Here is a 21,865-nt window from a genome sequence, read left to right as displayed (position 1 = left end):
GGAACTTTATTCAGAAGAAATAAAACACACCAAATGCTGCATTCGTTTTTCCCCCACCTGGTTGTGTTTCTAATAATAGATAGCCTAGATCCAGCACAACATATCCATTAAAATGGAGATGAATAGAGCAGTTTGACATCATTCTTTATCATTATTTAATCAAAATACAGCTTTTGCTGAGTAAATTTGAGATTAAAAATCGGATCCTTTGAACAGGACATCAATTATCCTTGCATTTCCCTCACGGATCGCTCTCGTGTCCTGTTATCCCAGGCTGCAGTCACAAGAGCCGTTCAGCATTTCTCTGCTTCGTCGTGATCGATCGGCACAGTTCCCCGCTGGACGTCATCCATTTTCATAATAGCTAACCAAATCACTATTACAGAAAAAAATGACCATGTTCTTAACTACTTCAGGAAACAATAGCCTTCAATATGCTGCCTTACTTGCACTAAATTAGTTTAATCAGCCGCGGTTGGTGTAAAGCAGAATGCTGTCACAACTTGCAGAAAGATAACAGTCAAAGAGTGTTCGCTTCACTTCAAGTTCATCATTCAGTCGCAGCAGCCAAGACAAGCCAGCGCATGTTGCAGTGCGTTTGGTTATACAGTAGTGGTAACACACAAGACGGTAGCTGCACTCCTGCTTCTGCATAACAGTCTCCATTAAGCAGACAGATGAAGAAGTCTATTCTTCCTGGTGGTATTAATAATAATAATAGCGCTAATATATTTAAACCAACTGGTGGAAACAAGCTGCACAAAGAAAACTTTTTATGTGTTGCTTCATTCACTCCTTATTAAAGCAAATTGCATGCATCAGTTTCCCTCTAGCTCCGAGAAGACAACTGTCTACCAACACCTGGAGGGAAACGTCTGTGGTATCCATTACTCAAAACAGCTCGCACACATCGTGATAGTCCAGCCTTGATCTCTTTCATCCTGTTCATAATTCCTGAGGTTATTACCAGGCTGCCACTCGCGCATACCCCTCCACACCTCTCTGGAAAGTGCACTACCACTAAATGGAGTCATCGTAATTATAGCTTTCATGCATGGAAAGGTACATTTTCTCAGGTAATTTGAAGGGCTCAGAGAAACTGGGGGAAAATCAGCATTGTGACTGACAAGGGAAGGATGGAAATTATCTTCCTGTCTCAGCCCAATAAAAACACCTCTGTCACAAAACCAGAGCGTGAGGATTTCTACTGGTGGCATTATCACAGCTATTAACAGCAGAGGGAGCTTCAGTTATGCAAATTACAATTGTTTTTGTGACAAGATGAACTTTTCACTCCCCCTGCTTTTAATGCTGCTTGTCATGGAACATTGGTTGTTGACTCATTTCCAATATGGCGAAATGTCCCCTGTAACCTCTGGAAACCTGTTTTCTGGCTCTTTGTCAGAGCAAACAGAAATCTGCCCCGTTCTCTCTCTTTTCTCTCACCACTGAAATAACAATTTATCTTCTTGAATAAATAACCAACGCTGGAGAGGCAACTTTCACAGTACCCCGAATAAATTTACAAAGGATCAAGGCTTCTTTCCTAATTTTAAACCAAAGACAGGGTATCACTTTAAAGCTTGTTTCACTATTAAAAACTGCAGCAAAAGCCTTTCAGGAGTTTATAGTCTTTATTTCATTTCTTCTAACCTTGTGATAACATTAGAGACTTCAATCTTTACACTTTTGTCCAGTGAGCTAAAATATCATGAAACTATATTGATCCCCTTGGGGAAATTAATAAAATAATAAAAAAAAAAGTATAAAAGAGAATTCAGCAAGAAATGTAACATAGGAATCAGATGAAGGTTACTTTGTATAGGATATCAGCTCAAATCTGTAAAATAACATCAGTAACAAAGCAAATCAAAAATACTAGAAGCTGCAGTGGCTGCAGGGATGAAAACAACAACAACAACAAAACAACAGGGATTAAGACGCTGTGGATTAACATCTGTTACTTTATTTTGCTTGAATCAGAAAATGCCCTCAGTTATCCGACTGGCTTTCTTTTTTTAAAAAAACATTTTTTATTTCAACAATATGTTAAGCCTCATTTTTAAAGTCATTTTTATGCACATGCTCTCTTGAATAGGCATTCAAGGTGACTGCTTGATTAAGTGCCTTCTGTTGCTACAATCATAGCAAATCCACAAGGTTTTGCTCATGCCAAGAATTCACGGATATTTCAGCGCACTATGCCAATATGTCACCTCATAGAAATGTATGTCATTTCCATGGTTATGGCCAGACAATCTGTATTATGTAGGCTAAGTCAAAAGGCTTAAAGCAGCATAATGGATGGGGTTTACTGCTCTAAAACAAACTTTCCAAGTCCCCCTTGTCCTTATGTGTATGTGCTCTGTGTTTGTGCTGTGCCGGGGTTTTCCCTGCTTAATGAAAAAGTCCCGTTAGTAGTGCAAACTCTTCAAGTCGGCAGTAATTATCTTTTCAAAGTATATTGTGGATGACTTCTAGAAAAAAATCAAACAGTTTAAGTGCATAAGCTCTGATTTTAAGGACTCCCATCTGGAGATGTGTCTATAACAGTAGCAGTTTGAAAGCTTTCCAGGAGTTTTCCTGTGGGATCCACCTGCGTCACCGTCAGTAAGCTCCATTTCCACCAAATGCTCACTGTTCATTTCCTTATAGGGGGACCTTCTCCAGTCGATATCTTTAATTGCTCCTGGGTTGTATCAATACCTTCCGGTTTTGCTGCTCCATCACGAGCCACTGGGAACGGGTTGCCCGGGAAACGGCCGCATGGCAACAGGATCAGAGCCTGGGGGTTGTCTGCTTCTAGGTCTGCTCCCATTTTACATCGCATTTCCTCACTAGATGGTGTGCAAGCCACTGGAGAGTACACTTCCCCGCACAGTGAGCTCTACATCCATCCAAACAAACCTGGGAAACTATACAGCGGATCGTTTATTCGTGGGGCTCCGCAAAAGTGTGGAAATAAAACGTCGTTCGCGTTAAGGTTCTCCGTTTTTTTTCTTTTGAAGCTAGCCCAGTTCGCTTTTCTTTTCTTTCTTAACAACAAGAAGACTTGGGAAAAGCGACAACAAAAACACAGCTGTGATGGACATAATGACTGCGGTGCAGGATGCTTGTGTCTCTGGTCAGTGGCTTACTGCGATAATTCTCAGCCTGTGCTGCTTTCTGCCGTCCTGCTTGCCCGCTGGACAAACTGTGGACTATTCCTCGGTTGAAAGTGTGGTCAGCAGACAAGGCGACACGGCACTACTGAGGTAAAGCGAGATAACACAACTTCACTTTCTCCTTTCAGAGTTCTGAGGAGCTAAAAGACAAAAAGACAAACAAACGCAACCCTTAGCGAACATGTTTGGTAACTACTTCTGGAGATTGGAGGGAGGGGGGTCTGTCATTGAGCGCCTGCGATGCTCACACAATAGGTCCTTTTCCCTCCATCCCGTCCTTGTTTTCGTCCGGCTAGTGCAGCCACCGCTACGGAGCTCGGCTGCTTACTAACAAACTTCTCCAAGATACTTTCCCTCTGTGCTAACTGAGCACAAGTCTTATTAGTTGTTGGCGTGTGATTTCACAGCTGCCCGTATGTGGGAGCACATCGCGTGAAGTTAGCCTACCGCTGCCTATCGCTTATGTAATTTGCTTACACTGTGTCCGCCGATTTCCACCGTCTCTCAAACGCCATACGTGTAGAAAAGCAACTTAATCTACGAGCGATGGGTCCGGCGTGCTTATTCTCAACGCTTTTGGACAGATTTTGCTGAATGTCCAGTGTGATGTCGCAGTTGCAAAAACCAGCCTGACGAGTGTACTCGTGTGTGTTCGTGTGTGGTCGCTGTTGATCTGAATGGAGTTATGGCAAATGATGCGCTAACTCCTCCACCCCTCCCTTCGTCACCCTGCCTCCATCACGTAGGCTACGGTGCCAGCTGCACAGGTAGCTGACCATTAAGGGCGAAATTAATTTCATGGGTGTGGTTTGGGTCCATTTCTGTCGGAAGCTTGCAACTTGAAACGTTGTCAAGCTATTAAAAAAAGAGGAAAAAACAGCCTTCAGTTTAAACAGGCTACTAATGGTGCTGCAATAAATGCCACATGATGCACAAGTTTTACTACAAAACTGCAGATTTTTGTGTAACTGCAAATTTGCAGTCTGTTTCATAATGGTAATATGAAATAGAAAAAATATTCAAACTCTTGCAGAGCACAGTTTTTTTTAAAGCAAACTCTTTGGAGGGCTGAGATAATATCTTGTTCTACCAATATTAAATGTCCGCTTTGATGGCTCTGAGGAAAGGCTGATGGGGGGGCGGGCCGGCCCCATTTCAATATGAATTCTGTGGATGTTGACTAAGGGATGCTGGGTGTGGACCTGAATACAGAGCAGCTAAATGTCTAAAGTTCCCACTCAGCTTGGCTTTTAGTCATGTTGTTGAAAAGCTGACTCCCCCCCCCCCACCCTGTGACACAAGGTCATTCTCTGCTAAAATACAGAGATGAATTATTATGAGGAGGGTCAAAATGTACTGGTGCTCATCACAGGAATCACCTTGGGAACAAGGGGTACTCACTATTTTTGTCACCGTTTGCCTCCGTGCAAAAGGGCCGTCCCCATCACAAAGACTTACACCTCTGAATGTCTCTTGAGTGAGGATGTCTAATTCCCTGGTATCAGTCTGGGTTGGCTGTGATCAGTGGCAGAAGCTTTGCCTGGATCCTGATGGTTTATTGGACCAGAGATTATCCCTGTGCTATTAATCAGCTCAATAGACAAGTTGCCTCCCACCCCCTGAATAAGTCACCACTCATTTTCAACAAGCAGGCCATCGCCTCAGTAAAGTGGATCTATAGAGAGAATTTTGGAGATACTTCCATAGCTGGTTTATTAATGGCTTATACAGGACTCTGAGTAACCACTGATTGGCATTTTTCATTTATTTTAATACTGCCACTGTGACTCTATTGACTCAATACAAATATTCAACATTTTAACTGAAGCGCAAAATGTCACAGAAGTGATGCGGAATACTGTTTTTTCTCCATTTTTCCAAACTACAAGGGTCTATGGTTCTGGATTTCCCCATGTTCTTTTATTGGCCTTGAGAGCCAGGCATCAAAGCATGAGCTGTCTCTTATAGGGACTCAGTGCTGAAAGCACTGCTTGTTTGTTGAGTTTCTTCATTGTCAAGACCCCTGACTAATAGTGGGGGCAATTTTCCTTTGCCCCAGAGCAAATTGCTGGTAAAAAAAAAAAATGCATGCATCCTGAAATACCAGCAAACCCAGAAGCACGCAATTAGTCACTGCCTTGGGATTATGAAGTGGCTCCCGAGAGGTGCGTCTTCTGTCATATGTTAATTTCCCCTCACCTCTTCAATTCTCAGTGCTGGATTTCTACTGCCCTGATTCATGTTGGACATTGGGTCCAGAGCAATTAAGTGATTTGAGCTTCCTGAAGATGAGGAATGGTCCACATGTGTATCATCACCCTTTTAATTTTTGTCTGATTGCCTAAAAGCTTAGCCATATTCAGCCTTTAATGAATTGTCTCCTGTATTTGAGTTGTGGTGCTGCTTCAAAGTCTTGCTTGCCTGCATTTGAGTCAGGCACATTTTTCACATGCTGCAAATCATAAGAGACACATTGTTTAAAGTAGCTACAAATCCATTTCTTTTCCCACCCTTTTACGTGTTGTTTGGATTCACTTGAATAAATCCCAGTAAATGACATATTTGGCTATGAATTTGAGGGAGACAGCTGGATGAAAAGACAGTTCCCTGTGCTGTCAGGAAACACACTGTATCGGTGGCAGCCTCTTCCACATGGATAAGCAGCTGTAATCAACAGCAAAGAGCTCGTGTCTATAAATGTAGTCCATGCAGACTGAAATCTTAAGAACAGGCCGCTGCCATATGGTTACGGTTTGAAGTACAGTTCTTAAATCTTTTTATCTTTTACCCCATGCCTCTCTATTTCATCTCAATGAAATGTGCATGATATGAAGAGAAATAGACAAAAGACACGCAGATCAGCAATGAAAAAATGTTTTTCTATAAAAGCAGAGGGACACAATGGTCTTAACATATTTTTGTTATTTATCACGACAGTCGGCCCTCAGCTACAAAATAAGGTCTGTCCCACCAGCCTTACAGTCTCTGTAATGGTACAAAATTGACCTGTCACTGGCTTCAAAGTCGGGTATTCGTATAAATCTAAAATCATTGCCTCCATGTCAACAGGCTAGTTGATGAAAATCTTTTCTGGCTCTACATGATTGTACTGAAGCTGTTTTTTTAACATCATCCAGGACAGAAATGGTGCCATGCATCATTTTTCTCAACTATGTCATTATTACGGCTCTGAAAGGTCTTGACATTTACTATGAGCACTTGAGCCAGAGACAACATGTAGTTTAAATGGTTTGGTGTTCGCTTTCCGGCGCACACGATGATTAGACAGAAAAGAAGAACAATAGTTGAGACTTCACAGAAAATAATTTTAAAAAGAAGGAATAGTTGATGATCTGCTTAACGCACAGCCATAACCATGGGTGAGAAGCACCTCTTTCTGCATTTCAGCAGCTTTTTAATTAGACCACAGCAAGTTCAGTTAAAAAGTAAAAGCGAGGCTACTTCATTTCCAACAGCTTGGTTGGAGATGTAGTAAACACTGGGCTCTCTGAACACATCAGTTAACTGCCAGATATCAGCAGTTTCATGCACTCATTTGGGGGAAAACCTGGTTTACCTCTTATGACACATCTGGAGGCACACCTGAGTCTGTCACTGTTAATTAAACGCCCAAATCCTCTCGTCTGTTTGCTGCACCCCATGTTTAATGCAGCCTGTGTTGCTGTCAGCACAATGCTGCTTTTCTTCAGAGTCTCTTAATCTCAGGGATCAAGTGTTTGGATTGTCAGTTGACCTAATTTTTTGGCCAATGAATAGCCACTATCATGATACAAAACCATCTGCATGTGGGAAGGACCAGTTGTTAAGCAGGGGTGGTACCAAATGAAGCCATCCCTACAGACGAAGACAACGTTATTAACCTCCAATTAAATTTTAAGTTTTTGTCAAAATTTTCTCAACTGTTTTTTTTAACAGAGCACGGGATTTTTCAAACATACATAACATAATTATTTCTATTTTCACACAAGCAGAATTAGTATTAACAACATTAACAACTGTTGTTCAATGATGTGCTTTAACTTTGTAATGCCCAAAGTTTGGAAGACAACCCTGAGTTTTAACTTGATTTTACAATTTACACACAGTATAAACACTTCAGTAGCAGTTTGCGCCTCACTTGAGAAAATATCATGCCACAAATAAACAAAATCCGCTTAGACTTGAGAAAAAGAATTACTGATGCTCACAAGGCAGGAAATGGATTTACAAAGTTGTCACAGCGTTCTAAGTAGGGCTGCCACAAACGATTATTTTGATAGTCGACTAGTCACCGATTATTTTTGCGATTAGTCGACTAATCAGATCATCATCCATTGGACGTAAAACTTACAGCTTACTGCACAAGCAGCATCTGTACTGCACAAGCAGCATCTGCTCTTATAGAACTATCATTAGCTTACAGCTTTAAGTGTGTAAGGTCTGTGCTAACTAAAGATAAAGACAAGATGATAGTTTAATAAATTTTAATGAAATTTACAGATTGTTTCGGTGAAGTTTAATAAACTCCTTGCTATCTAAAATATAACGGGACACCGGAGTAAATTCTGGAGCATCTCACACTTCTGATAATCAGCTGTCTGCTTGACATTTATTCAGCTGTGTAAAAACTATAACTTTAATCTCAGCCAAACCGATTTACTCAGGAACAAATAAAATACAAAAAAAAAGCCAAACAATAACATTTGTAAGTTATCTAAGTGACCTATATATGTTTAACCTGAGTAGCGAAAGACTGCGGTGGGTTTAAAAACGATTTGCCCGGAGTCCGGTGTTCTCACAGCTCTAGTGAGCCTAGCCCCCGGCTCGCTATCGAGCTAGTGGGTAACAGACGTCTCCGAAAACGTCGGAGCGCTTTTGAAAATATGTGGTGTCTTGATAAACTGAGCAGATATTTGAGGTTTACACAGCTACATTCTCGCCTGAAAATATGTGAAACGTTTATTTTGTGACCCATAAAGAATAATAAGAGTAATATTAAAACTAACTAGCTGCCGCCATTGTTGGAAACTGAGCTGGGCTGCGCTATGAATTCTGGGACACAGCTGCTTCTTCTTCTTCGGGGTTTAACGGCAGCTGGCATCCTTGTACATGCAGTGCTGCCATCTTCTGTTTCAGTCCGTTATTACACTCTTAAATCCTGCTACTTATTCCTGCGTCTTTTGTGATCTTACAAAGCTTCAAACGACGCGTCGACTATTAAATCAGTCGTGGACGATTTTGATAGTCGACTAATCGTGGCAGTCCTAGTTCCAAGTGTCAAGAACTGGAGTGAAAAGTGTCATCAAGAAATTCAAAGAGAGCCCTACAGTACAGAACAGGCCTGGCAGAGGTAGGAATAGAAAGATATTAAAGTCTGTGTAGGAGATGTGTCTTAAGACCCCAGAACAACTACCAAGACACTAGAGGCCTGCACAAGACTGGACTACAAGGTTGCAGACCAAGAAAAAATGTGACTTCTGCAGTGTACTAGGGACAACCTGGAGAAAAACGCGTCCGTTTGTCAGATGAGACAAAACTGGCCACAGACTCAAACATATGTTGTTCCTGGTCAAGAACTACCTCCAGCAGAATAAAGCCTTTACGTCCTGACTTGATTCCCACTGAAAATTTGTAGGGTGAACTGAAGACCAAAGTCCATGCCAGAAGACCATGATATCTAGAGGAGCTTGAGAGATTTGCCCAAGAAAAATAGGCTGCGTTTGACCAGGAGACGTGTGTGTGACTTGCTGAAAGCTACAGCAAATGAATGAAGGCTGTTACCCAGAGAAAAGATACACAATTTACTATTAGCATAAGGGTGGCTAATAATTTTACCCTGGTAGTGTTAGGCTTTTTTGTGTGTTTAAAGTAAAATAATGTAAACAAGCATAAAAAGAGTTTGAATTTTGGAAAAGCTAGGTTACAAATTCCTCGCTCTGTTTAACAGCAAATTTGTATAGGATGCGATAATAATAATAATTAAGTACTGATCTGTAAATACAAAACAGGAAAACCACAGGAAATATGATTTTCACAATTGTACAGAAATACATCTGTTAAATAAAGTAATATGGACCTCTGTGCAGGTTGTGGACCAGTTGTGCTTACCTGTGTAGTCAACCCCCAAAGGTCCATTTTGAGCCATGAAAAACCCCATAAACACACATTATTAAGGCTTGGAGGCTCGCTGTCTTATGTCAGAAAGCAGGCGTATTGCTAACATTTAGGTGTATCTCCCGTTGCCCAAGGGAGGCTGGCTTTACTAAAGTATTCATCATCACTCTGGCATCCATTTGTTACAGATGTGTTTGAGTGCAGATGGAAACCAGCCGACAAGGTGACACGCTAGAGCAGTTGTTAAGAAAGCTTTCCTAGCAGCTGCCTCCTTTAAGACCTCCAGTTAACCTCATCCAAAGCAGCCACTCGAAACTCAGAGTCTGTTATGTCTTGTTTTAAACAGTCACTCAGCCCATTGCCAGAAGGACTTGTTCAAGATGAAAAGTCCTGATGCATCCATGGAAATAAATGTTGTCTAGAACAACGTTTTCTAATGTCAATGATTGTCATAGCAAACAGTTCTGAGACTAATTTGCTTATTATGTGCACATTTTTTGTTGTTGAGCAATACCAGTTGATATTTAAGAAGTTTATTCATGAGATATACAAAGAGCTTTTTGAAGTTTACAGCTTGACCGAGGTTAGCTAGTCAGACGCATGACATGATGCTCCCTCATTTCTTTATAACATATATAAAGAACATCCAGTTTAATGCTGGATGGTAGGAAAAGCTCTTACTTTTGGCTTCCTGCTGAACACATTCCAGGATGCCAGAGCTTTTTTCATGGCATGATTTGTAACTTCATGCTGCAACTATGCACTGGGGCTAAAATGCATTGAATAAACCAAATTTATACACTATAAACAATTTCTAAATGCATTACATTTGTGCCTATCATTTGTCAGGCAAGTCAATCCATTGTACTTCATAAAAATTAAGCATTTCTATTTCTAATATATTTCAATTAGCACTAAAGAGATTGAGTGCCCCAGTGAATTAAAGTCTAAATGGAAATGCTTTCTCAAGGTAAATCCTTCGAGGGAAATAGATGCTATGCTAGGTTTTAAAGCATCTTTCTAATACTCGTATAATCACTACAATTATATGGGATAGGGAAAATGATTTGGGGTGGAAAAATTGAGCTTTTACCCATTCCAAGCTCAGAGCATCCACATAATTGCAATAATTCTACAGAAAATCTCAGAGGAGCATTTTTGTGATGTGAGAAAGCTACAAGACTGAAAATTAAACTTGACAGAGTGGAGAAGCAATAACAGGTTATCTTTTGGGCAATTTTAAGAAGAAGTTACATGAAACCGAGTTTTGCTGAAGTGCATGCCAAGGTTGCTGACTTTTTTCCCTCAGTGGCTGAGGTAAACATAAGTTTGCATGAAATATTTTTTAATTTGGTGTGGTGCTTACAGTGCATTACTGCAAAAGTCTTCAGCTACCCTTAATTAATGCTGTGCAAATAGAAATGGAAAGTTTGCCCAATTCTAACAAGTTTGAAGGTCAATATTTGATATGACCGCATTTATTCTTTAACATAGCCTGAACTCTCTTATTGAAGTTTTCTTGTCTTTTCTTTAAGTAGTCAGGAATAGGTCTCCAGGTTTCTTGAATGATATTCAACGCTCTTCTTTTGTTCTGTTCTCTGTCAAGATGATCCCACACTGCTTCAATAATGTTGAGGTCTGGACTGTGAATTGACCAATCCATGACTGACAGTGTATTTTGGGACCATTATCACGCTGGGAAATGAAGCCCGTCTCAATCAGACACTTTCTAAATGGTGTTGCATGGTGGCTAAAAATCTGACCGTATTGATAATACCTACAATTTTGACGTGGTCCCCGACAACGTGCAGCCCCAAACCATAACAGAGCCTCCATCTTGTTTTACAATGGCTCTAGACACTGTTGTACCGCTCTCCCAACCTCCTCCGTAAACATTAGGAATGATTCGAACCAAAAACTTTACATTTGTATTCATCACTCCTTAAGAGCTATTGATTTTCAGTCCAGTTCTTGTGTAATTTGGCATACCTTAGCCTTTTATTTCTGTTTCTTCTTGATTGCTAGGGCCTGATTAATTTTTCAGGTCCTGTTTTGAGATCTTCTGCTTTTTTACTGTATGTGTAATAAAGATTGATACATGAATAAATTTGAGATGCCATTTGTTTTAAATACTAAAAGACACGAATCTCATGAAAAAAAGTTTCAGCTCAATCCACTCTCCAAATATTGATACCTATATTGATACGTTTTTATATTCCTCGTAATTCTTTGATTGGCTACGTTTGCTTTTAGAGGATGAGTTCATCTTCATCTAGAAGCTTCAGCATTCATTCTTACAGTATCATCAAGATGGAGATTTTGAGCATGATTGTGAATATTTCAAATTAAGTGCTGGGTGTTTTTACAGGCCGCTTGCACATACGTTCAGTGTTTTCACTGATTTCCAGTAGCCTGTATCAAAAATCATGCTATTTTCGTGCATGTTTTTATAGATACATAATATTTTTGTTTGTGTACAAGATTAAGCTACTCCCATCTGACAGCTATTGCAGAGTAGATTTGTTTTTCCCAGCTCTTTGTTGAATACTGTGCAGCCTTTTCTGCTCTAAATCATATGCCAACACTTCCCAGCCTTTCATCACAGAGAGGAACGATTCCTCAGAGCCCCTTCAATTAAAATCCTTAATCAATCAGTTAGCATCTCCTTGTGTTTCATGATAATTAGTTGTGCTTCTCTGACAACATTGCGTAATTTCATCTGTGCCTCCTCAGTTGAGCTGTATACCAGCAAGTCTTGGTATGCCTCTCATGTCAGCAGGTTATAGTCAAAACTCGCTGACATCAGGGTTTGAAGCCTGAGTGATGCGCTGGAAAAAGAGTGCATTTGTATGGAAGGTGCACTTGGCTTCTGGTCTTTCCTGAATGGAAATCTCTGCAGCTTTCTGGCCTGTGTCAGAAGGTGAACCTGTGACCTCTTTGAGCTAAATTAATCTTACTAAGGCATTCTGTCTCTGTTGTTTTAAACTTATTTATAACGAACAGTGAATGTGAATCACCACCGTGAGAGGACTCTCCCATAGGATAATGTAGTTGATGACATGAGGCAGGTAAACATTAGTTAGGTCCTCAGGGAAAAATAAATCAGAAGTGTTGACACATGGATATGTCAGTAGTGTTGCTGAGTGAATTTAACACAGTCCAGTGGGATTTCAGCGTCTTGTAGAGGGCATCTTGTTGTCCTTTAATGAGCATTTGGCGTTGTTGTATCTTGGATTTACACATCACTATCAAATGGAGCATGAATTTTCTTTCTAGTGAACTGTGATTTCAGAAATTGTAAGGATGGCTTGCAGCTTTTCTGCAGTAGGTTGAACATGTTAGGTGTGACCTCAGATCACCTTTCAATTAATCCCTGTGCAGCAGAGCATCGCTGTAAATTGAGCTTTTAGAACGGGCGCGGTATTTAGGTTGGATTACTTTAGGATTACTTTTGGCATGACGTAGTTGTTTCAACTCTATAAATATCAGCATATCTAATGAGTCACATATACTGTATTTGACGACTCAAACAAATTGCATTTGTTTTCAACGATCATGAAATGATGAGTGAGAAGAAAAAAAAGTGATTTCCTTTGCTTGACTGCTTTTTGATGGAGTGGAAAAGGGGGTCAGGGGATTACCATATTCCTATCTGCTCGTCTCTCCCCTCAACTAAAAATAGTATTTCTGGAAGTGAGAAGTGTCTGATGTGTGAGAGGAATATAAAGACTCGCGGGACAAGTTTATTTATGAAAAAGGACATTGCTATGCAAAAGAGACTTGCACTAAGACCTCAGTCACAAAGTCTTCGAGACTGGTCGGCAGCCCTCTTGCAATTCGGTTACTAGGGAAAATGTATATTCCCCAACAAATCCTTGTGATTGCTGTGATCACTACCAGATTGCGTGAAAGACGCTGACTTAACTGCAGACACTCACCATTTACTCTCTGAACTTTAGAGATTCACATCTTCACTACTGCCTAGAGAGCAGTTTGTGAGTGTTTGCAGACAAGGTGTTGTCTTCTACGCAATCTACTGTCAACCACCACAACCTGGTTTTTGCTGCACCATTAGAGACATGAGACATTAGCAATCAATGTCACAGTGACTGCCAGCAACCTAATGCAGACAAATACAGGTTTTTCTCATGACGGTAGCTGTCAGATGGTTGCCAACGGGTCTCTGGGCCTATATAACCGAGGCCTAAGATGGGATAACAAAAAAAGACAACAACATACAAACCTTGCCTCAAGGCAATGAAACTAGTACATATGAATCACTTTTTGTTTCATATTTATTCTTTGGTTTTGCCCCCTGGAGGCATAGGTTGGATGAATCTTGGGAAAAACCAAAAAATATTGACAGTGATCTCTATTTTAACACTTCTGTTATCTAAATGTTATGTTCACAATGGCTGGCCTTTCAAAATTGGTTAGAAAAAGCCCGGCAGCTAAAAGAGGTATGTATTGTCATAATTCATTTGGTTCTATGTTGGCATGGCTAAAGAATTTTAATTGGACTTGTTCTGAGAAGGTTATGGTTTTTGTGCTTTTCTCTCTCTCGCTCTCGCTCTCTTTTTGTCATCTGCATAATGAGTGTGTGGATTTCAGGCTGCTGTAAATGTTTGTTGGAGCCGAGTAATTGGAGAGCCTGCATTAGTAATTATTAGTAAATGGAGAAAGAAGCAGTGGAGCAAATCAATATCACTGAGAATTGTGCTACCTATTGTTTCCAGAGGGGTCAGGAGTTAAGGTAACAGAAGTGTCATGCTGAGAATAATAAAAACCATTTGTAAGACTGATTCATTAAAATTGTCCAGACTTTAGGCACTATGAATGTAAGCCTAATATTCTCTACAATGCCACTGTACTGATGACATATTGAGGCGTATTTTGCTGCAAAGCTTTAATTTTATGGTTGATAAAAGGCAACCGTGACAAATGCCCCCTTTGGTTACTAATTGTAGATTCACGACAGTTTATTAACTCTTTGCTGTTTTACACAGATGGTAGAAATTGTTTCCTACTGTAGAGTAATCCAATTAAAGCGAAAAAAATTGGATGTCGCTCAAGTGGAATTTATAACATTCCCACTAGCCCTTGACTTATTATGGGAACACAGCACGCTGCCGTGATGAGTGAAACGGTTAGTGCTGGTTTATTGAAAAAGCCCCCTGACCTACATAGTTTTAATAATATGTGATCAGAATCTAGTGTGACGAGCCGTTAAAGAAGGCGTTTTTAGTCTCGGCTTTGCATGTTCAAGTCTGGTATACGTACGTTGCTTTTAAACTAAGTATAGAGATGATATTAAATAGTTGTCAAGCTTTGCTGTAACCACGCGTTGGCAGCTCCAGTCTGTGTCACTGTAAAATAGCAAATTCATCAATTGATCTATGAGGCTGCCACTCATTAGCATTCTAATTTTAGACTCGGGAGAGCTTTTCGCTATTCATAGTGGGACTTTGATTTCTCTACACTCCTCTGTCTTTGTATCTTTCTTTAACTCTCTGTGGCTTTTCTCAACTCATATTTCTCTCCTGCTCCTAAATGGCGTTGAAAGGTAAGCAACCAAATGTAGTCGTGATCAGTTACGATCGAGTAATAAATGAGCTGTCTACTGTTGTCAGCGTCACGTTTAGATTGTTCTGTAATTACTGATCGGTGATATTGAGGTTTGCTGTATTCCACGTGATATGCAGCAGTCAGCTCAGTGTGCTCAGTTATTAATTACTTGAGTTACCAGTTTTCCCCTTTGAGGTAAATCTTGGTGGTTTTCAGACAAGCTCATTACATTTGACCACAACAATCAAGATGCACAAATGAAATAGTATCTTTTCCACTGGGAACAACACACTTGTAATATTTTATTGATATCTGCTGTAGGTGAAAATCCATTCAGTTTACCCAAATGCAGTTTACAGCTGCTACCTGATTGATGCATGGGTGCTTGGGTTACAGAAATAATTTAACAGTTATACTGTTATCTTTATATCACTTGTGCTTTTTGTAATTCTGTCATTTCCTTGGTGAATTGCAGCATATCAGTCATATATAGTTTAGTGCCTTTTCCTAACAACATAAAGCTCTATGTTGCTCTTAAACACACAGGGTAAGGGCTCAGTTAAAGCCATGCTGCTAATTCAGAAGCTTCTGGATCAGGAACGAAAAGCATTTCTCTCAGGAAACAGTTCAACTATTCCATTTAATGGCATCAAAACTTACATGCAAGTTTTCTAGCAGGGCTTGGAATTAACCTCAAAGGTTCTCTTTAGAGAAGCGAAGCTTTGTTTTTCCTCTGCATTATGCCCCGTTTATGAAAAGGAGGATTACAGCTCAGAGCTAATTAGCATCCAGTCCTACTAGCTATGAATGCAATGCTTTTGTAGATAATACAGCATATGTAGCTACCATGCCTCTACCATGTTAGAATGTGAATGCCAATTGTTGGGTTTAACATGCACACTGATTCATCTTACTGTATTTTGTGAGAAACAGCCATATGCAACAATAGAGCTTCCCTGAGGCATGCTATCAGTTTCCAGCTTCAGCACTTCATTCTGCAATCTCTTAAACAACCAGTTGTCTTCCTTGGAAGTGTGTGGGCCATGTCTTTCTGCCGCAAACCTCAATCCAGGCACTGTCTTTGATTTCAACACAATACTCCCGCTGCCTTCTTCTCTGCACTGCTTGCATGTCACTTTCATTTCAGAATATTCACCCTTGTTTTTGCCACAGCAATAACTAATGGGTAGTCTTTGCAGAGCCTGGAGAGGATAATCCTGTCATCTTTGTTTTCATTGCCACCTCAGGGCCATTCAACAAGTTCAAAAGAAAAAAAAAATCTGCAGTGCAGCGTCTGTGAGGTTTGCTCTCGCTGTCATGTCCCATATCTACCATTACAGGCATGGCTACATGTGGAAACAGGTGCTGTGCTGAATGACTATAGCGGCTCACTTAGGGGAATATCCGAGCCAGATGCTTTATTATGTTGTGTTAATGCTGATGCCAGGTTACCACACGCACAAATGTGCAGGGGTGGAAGGTGGTTCTTGAAACTGCAGCATTCCTGAAAATGATGTATCAGTTTCAGAATGCTTTCCAGCTTTTGCATATTATATATGTCAATCACTCCATAAACATCAAATTTTCCATGTCTGTATGTTTTCAGTCATCCAAGTCACGGCTTGTCTTGAATGCTTTAGTTGAAGGTGTGGACCTCTTTTTTAGTTTCTTATCCGAGACACTTCAGGAAACTGAAGAAGCGTCTTCAAGAACCAAAAACAAACGTAAAAACCCTGGCCTTTAACTCAAGATCTCGGGACTTTTCATATTTTTCCTGACAAGACAACATGGTCATTCAAAGACGACTATGTTTTTTTGTGGCTGCTACTGAGTTTTATGGTTTTAGCTCCATGGTGCACACTGGGTATTTCTTTCTTGGGAACAAAAATCACTCACCTTGAGGAAGCAGCAGTGTTTGATTTGATTGTATGAACTGTAGGAGTGGAGCACATTATACATTCTTGTGATGAGGAAATACTTTCAGGTTGTGGATTACAGATCATTGTAAGAAAGAAGCACTAGAATTAGAAGTCCTTACAGTGAAGGGAAACCAAGGCTTCCTTGCTTGTCCCTGCACACGACAAGAATACTTATTCTGAATGAATTAAATTTGAAGGTCTGTGAGAAGGTTATGCCAGAACTTAAAGTATTTACTAGACCTGTCCCTCACTAGTCAACAAAATGTTAGTCACTGAGAAGACTCTTTAGCTGTGTATGACCAGAGATCATAGAAAGTCACTGATCTTTGGACACTTTAGTAGACTACTAGAAAAAAAAGATGGCAATGTGAAGTGTTCAGGTCTTGAAATAAACTTGTCTTAACCTTGAGACAACTAACAATGAGAATGCAGGATGTAGGCGACTGACATATGCCCTTTTAATTAATGCATTAGAACAGCGGTCCCCAACCTTTTTTGCGCCAAGGACCGGTTTGTGCCCGACAATATTTTCACGGACCGGCCTTTAAGGTGTCGCGGATAAATACAACAAAATAAAACTAGTACCTGTACCGAAAAAAAAGATTTATTCATAACACACGTGAAAAGACCCAGGAAAACCAGGTTAATGAAAAAAAAAAAAAACGATAACAAAATAACACTAAAAACCCTGAAAACCATACATTTCACACCTGAGTCTCACTCTCGCAGCCCGGTACCAAATGACTCCGGTCCGTGGCCTGGGGGTTGGGGGCCGCTGCATTAGAGGGCTACGCCAGCAGGTAGAGCCTGGAATGTCAGCTAGCCCCTAGTTCCAAAGGAATATGCAACCAGTGTGGCTGCAGCTCTAAGCTCCTGTTGTTTTCTTGTTTATTTGTTAATATTTGGTTGATAGTAAACCTCTTCCTAAACTATTATATGGCAGTCTTCTTTTTAATTAGTAGCTGCTTTAATCACTCGCCTCAAAGTTGAGGGTAGTTTAACCTATAGCCCCCTACTTCGAGTCACAAATGGCAATTTTGCCTGTCATAGCTACAAGTTAGCAATTTCCATGATCATTCTATGGTTTCTGTTATACACATCGCTAAACATCTCTTCTTAATTATGAGCTGAGTTTTGATTGATCACCTGCTTTCAGAGTAAGGGAAATGTATCTCATATTACTTTGATGCACGTTCATAGGCAGGAGACAGCCTTGTAGAAGTTTTTTTTAGAAACTGTGATTTTCATACAACTGTCTCTAAGAAATTTAAGGGAAAAAAAGAAGAAAAAAAAAGCATCCAGTGAGCTGCAGTTCTCTGGGTGAAATTGCCTCGTTGATTGAAGAGGCAAGAGGAAATGACCAGACTGGTTTCAATAGATAGAAATGCAGGAGCACAAAAAACTAATTCATTACAACCAAGGTATGTAAAGGAGAATCTGTGAATGCATAACACCTCAGACGTTGAAGCAGATGGGCAAGAGCAGCAGGAAACCGTACTAAGTGCCACTTCTGTCAGTTAAGAACAGGAAACTGAGGCTACATTGAGCACAGGGTCACCAGAATTAGACAGTGGAAGAATGGAAAAATGCTGCCCGGTCTGATGACGCTCATGTCTTTGCTGCAGCTTTCAGACACTAGACTCTCTACAAAGAGCATAAGAACTGGATCAATCCTGCCTTGTGTCAACAATTCAGGCTGCTGGTCATTTCTTTTTTTTTCTTTTTGCCATGCTTTTAGCCCCTCAGTACCATCGGAGGATCAATAAGTGCCATAATGTCCATGCACCCATGGCGATCAAAGTGTACCTGTCTTCTAATGGGTCTCAGTACTAGCAAGAGTAACGAATAAAATGGCCAGAGAATATAAGACCAGGTAAGAGTAATTTGGAAAGAGGCGAGATGATTGTGTTGTCCACCGAACCAGGCAGCTTTCTGCTCAGAGTAATTGTGTTGACAGGTGCATTGAAATTAGACTGCCAAATGGAATACTTTAGCACAGTAATAGATTTGTGTCGTGAAAGGTTTATTTAAGACACAAACAGGAATCTGATATTGTTGAGTGTTATATGACAGGGACCTGTCAGTAAGCAATGTACTTGTGAGGCGAAGCAGCTACCTATAAAGTTCTGGGTTTGTCTTCAGAAGTGCCTGCTTAAGCCTAGCTGAGAGCCAACCAGAAAGTGAATTCAAAGGCTTCTGTACACATTATGTGCACCTCCTCTTCGATCGAAATTCCTGTGATTTTCCTCTTGGACGTGACACACTGAAGCCTCTGCTGGTTTACTCTTCCACTGAGGAAGTGACATGTCCTAATTATACAGTCTCGGGGCCCAGAGACACTTAAACATTAACAATTACGTAGGGATAAAATCAGAACATAAAAGGAGAAGAATAACGAGAGAAAATAAAGGGCAAGAGAGAAAATGAACCGTAAGAGGCTTTAAAAAAAAGATTCTGCTGATAAAGCAGGCGAGAGATTGAGTTTGTGGAGAGCAAAATGACAGTAATAGTTCCTTCTACTTGTTTCAATGTCATAATCAGATTTGGAAGCATATCCTGTATTTTTTTTTCATTTTACATAATACCCCCTCTGCTTACCAGTTGCACAGATCAGCCGTGCCTCAGTGAACAGCAACAATTTCTGAACCCATAAGCTGAACCTTTGTCCTTCATTGAGAACCAGTGAACATACAGCACACTGTTATTGTCTTTCCAGCCATATGGTTAGCAAGTAATAATTGCCTGGTCCTGCATTACAGAACGCTGTGGATGAATTCATGATCTGAGCATGCCGTGCTGTTTAGCAAACAGTTTAAAAGGACAACGACCTTATGTTTGCTCTCCTGTAACCCTGTGAGCCCTAAATGAATTAATGATCGCGAGGTTGTCAGTTTAAACACGGACCTTGAGCGAGGCACTTAATCTAAATTGTTTCACTTAATATCCATCTTCGTAGAGGCTTTACACACATATCGCAGCTCATGCAAGTCGCCCTCGACGAAGTCAGGAGAAACAAACAATGCAAGCCCCAGATAGCAGCCTGGCTTGCAACACAGTCCTGGGGAATATCAGGTTGTTTATGTCTGGATTGTATTGCTTTGTCATTGTTTGGAGCCTCTGTCACAACATATTCCATAAGTGCACAGAGGTCATTCTCTGACTCGTACTCCACGGAGTAAGGAGTGTTTCTCTAAGGAAACATGCATGTTCCCATCTTCTGTCAATAGTATGGCTCCAGGTGCCCTTCTTTCTGTCTGGCACTACACAGTGAACAGGGCCAGAGCGTGTTACTGACATGCAAGGGGGCTGCGAGCGGTGCTTAATCAGAGCAGTATAGCTCACACACTTCTCTTGAGTGGGTGGTTGGCTTAGACCCGGACCCCGCATACAGGGAGAGTAGAGTTTGCAGGGTTTGCCCAATTAGTGCTGAAAAGTGTTGCAGTGTGAGGGTGCGTCAGCAGGGAAGTGTGCACCAGAGGAGGCGTGTCATCAATCATCACTCCAGCTCCAGGCTTGTTCCAACCCCTTTCCCTATCTGGCAAAGAGAGAAAGAAGGGGAAGAGAAAGTGACAGTGGCTGGCCAGTTCCAGGAATGACAACAGACTGCACCACTGAGTGCATTAAAGCCTACGTCTGGATGTCAAATTAGGGAAATGACTTCTTTTTGTTTTTACAGTTTGGCTGATAGCTAATTCTTCTTATTGTACCATGGGCCACTGATGCCATTTCATTTACTGATTGGTCTTTGGCGGTTACCACAGGATATGATACGTACCAAAACTGATATATCGGTGCAGTCCACTATAAAAGTCCTAAAAATGATAAATGGCTGATTATGCATTGTGTGTGTGGGGTTATTGAGTGACATCACCAAACACTGCCAATATGCAATATCACGCCTCATAACCTGCGACAAATACTTATATATCCTACCCATCAAATATTCAAATGGCCTGCCTTTCTCTCTTGTGTCAGTCATCTACATCCAACTGCTCCTCGTTGGCTTTAACAGTAACATAATGCATGTGACACTGGCTCAAAGATTTGTAATGTTTCCAAAAATGGGTACTTGGCTCTGTACGGAGAGCATAATGATAATGACGGTTCATCATAGTACAAAATGCCTCTCATTTGGGAGTCTTCTCTCTGCTTTGTCACGGTCTTGACAGTGTCGGTACAAGCTAATGAAAGCTTAAATAATCTCTTCTGAATATTTAAGGTGTTTTATCATGTATGAACCTGTGTTTTTTAAAAAGTCTCCTCATACTCTTAACAATAAAAATCTTTAAAAGTATTTCTTAGCACAAGTACTTTTGGTTCATTTCATGCCCTCCACTAGAGCGGAAAATGTCCATGAGGAAAATGTTTGAGGTAATCTTTCCTCGGGGAGGTATGCGGGAACACGAAGAGCCGTGATAATGAGAATTAAGAAAAATGATAATACATTTGCGGTTATGGTTTAATTTAACCTTTCAATATCTGTGTGCTCAAAATGGTCATTTCGGCTGTTAAATCAGGTCCAGGTTAGCAAACATGATATGGCCTGTGGCCTGCTGGCCGTTTGTGTGAAAACCATCTTTCATAAAACAGTCATCAACATTAGCTGAATAGTGTCTAATTAGGTTTTTGTCCCTTCATCAAGGCAATATTTGATCACTCCCAAATTGTGCTCAGCAGCATTATGTTGATGGTAATATCCATATGGCATTTGTGATGACTCTAGCACCCTCACTGGGAGGGGTGTAAAATGTTATTGCACCAATGGAGATTTCCCTTGATTAAAGAAAAGCATATTACATGACAGCATGTATTACAAAGGCTATCCAGGATTTTTATGGCTTAAGGTCAAAGTTCACTGCTGTGTTTGCTCCCCCTGTAAAATGTATGAAACTCATTCAGGAGAATATTGCTGTTATGAACAAAGCGCCTGCAGGAGGGTATAGCTTGGATCTACTGGTAATAAGCTCTCCTTTTAAAAAGCAGTCATGAAAGGCAGCTCTGACCTACATGCTGAAAGGGAGGATTCGCGCTCTCTTGTTAGTGTGTACTGGTGGGGAATTGAGGTCTTTTCTGTCAGGAGGTGATACGTCGAAGCCGCTGACT

At 40.6% G+C, this 21,865-nt stretch overlaps 1 protein-coding gene across 2 annotated transcripts in view; it reads left to right on the top strand.

Annotated features, from left to right (window-relative positions):
* The first annotated feature begins 2,576 nt into the window (after positions 1 to 2,576).
* Positions 2,577 to 21,865, top strand: part of negr1 (neuronal growth regulator 1) — a 165,906-nt gene continuing 146,617 nt past the window's right edge. The window contains exon 1 of one of the 2 annotated variants that reach the window (XM_085433304.1): positions 2,577 to 3,254. In XM_085433304.1, the coding sequence (XP_085289430.1) occupies positions 3,085 to 3,254 (170 nt within the window). In that variant the 5' untranslated portion in view covers positions 2,577 to 3,084. The remainder of the gene's footprint in view (positions 3,255 to 21,865) is intronic. The other variant, XM_085433305.1, reaches the window with a different exon arrangement.

This window comes from Copadichromis virginalis, linkage group LG15, assembly GCF_057382275.1.
Source record: "Copadichromis virginalis isolate Kocher_CV1m ecotype Utaka linkage group LG15, C_Virginalis_male_GT1.1, whole genome shotgun sequence".
NCBI lineage: Eukaryota > Metazoa > Chordata > Actinopteri > Cichliformes > Cichlidae > Copadichromis > Copadichromis virginalis.
Note: the sequence above shows the minus strand (reverse complement) of the source record. Positions and strands in the feature narration are given on the sequence as shown.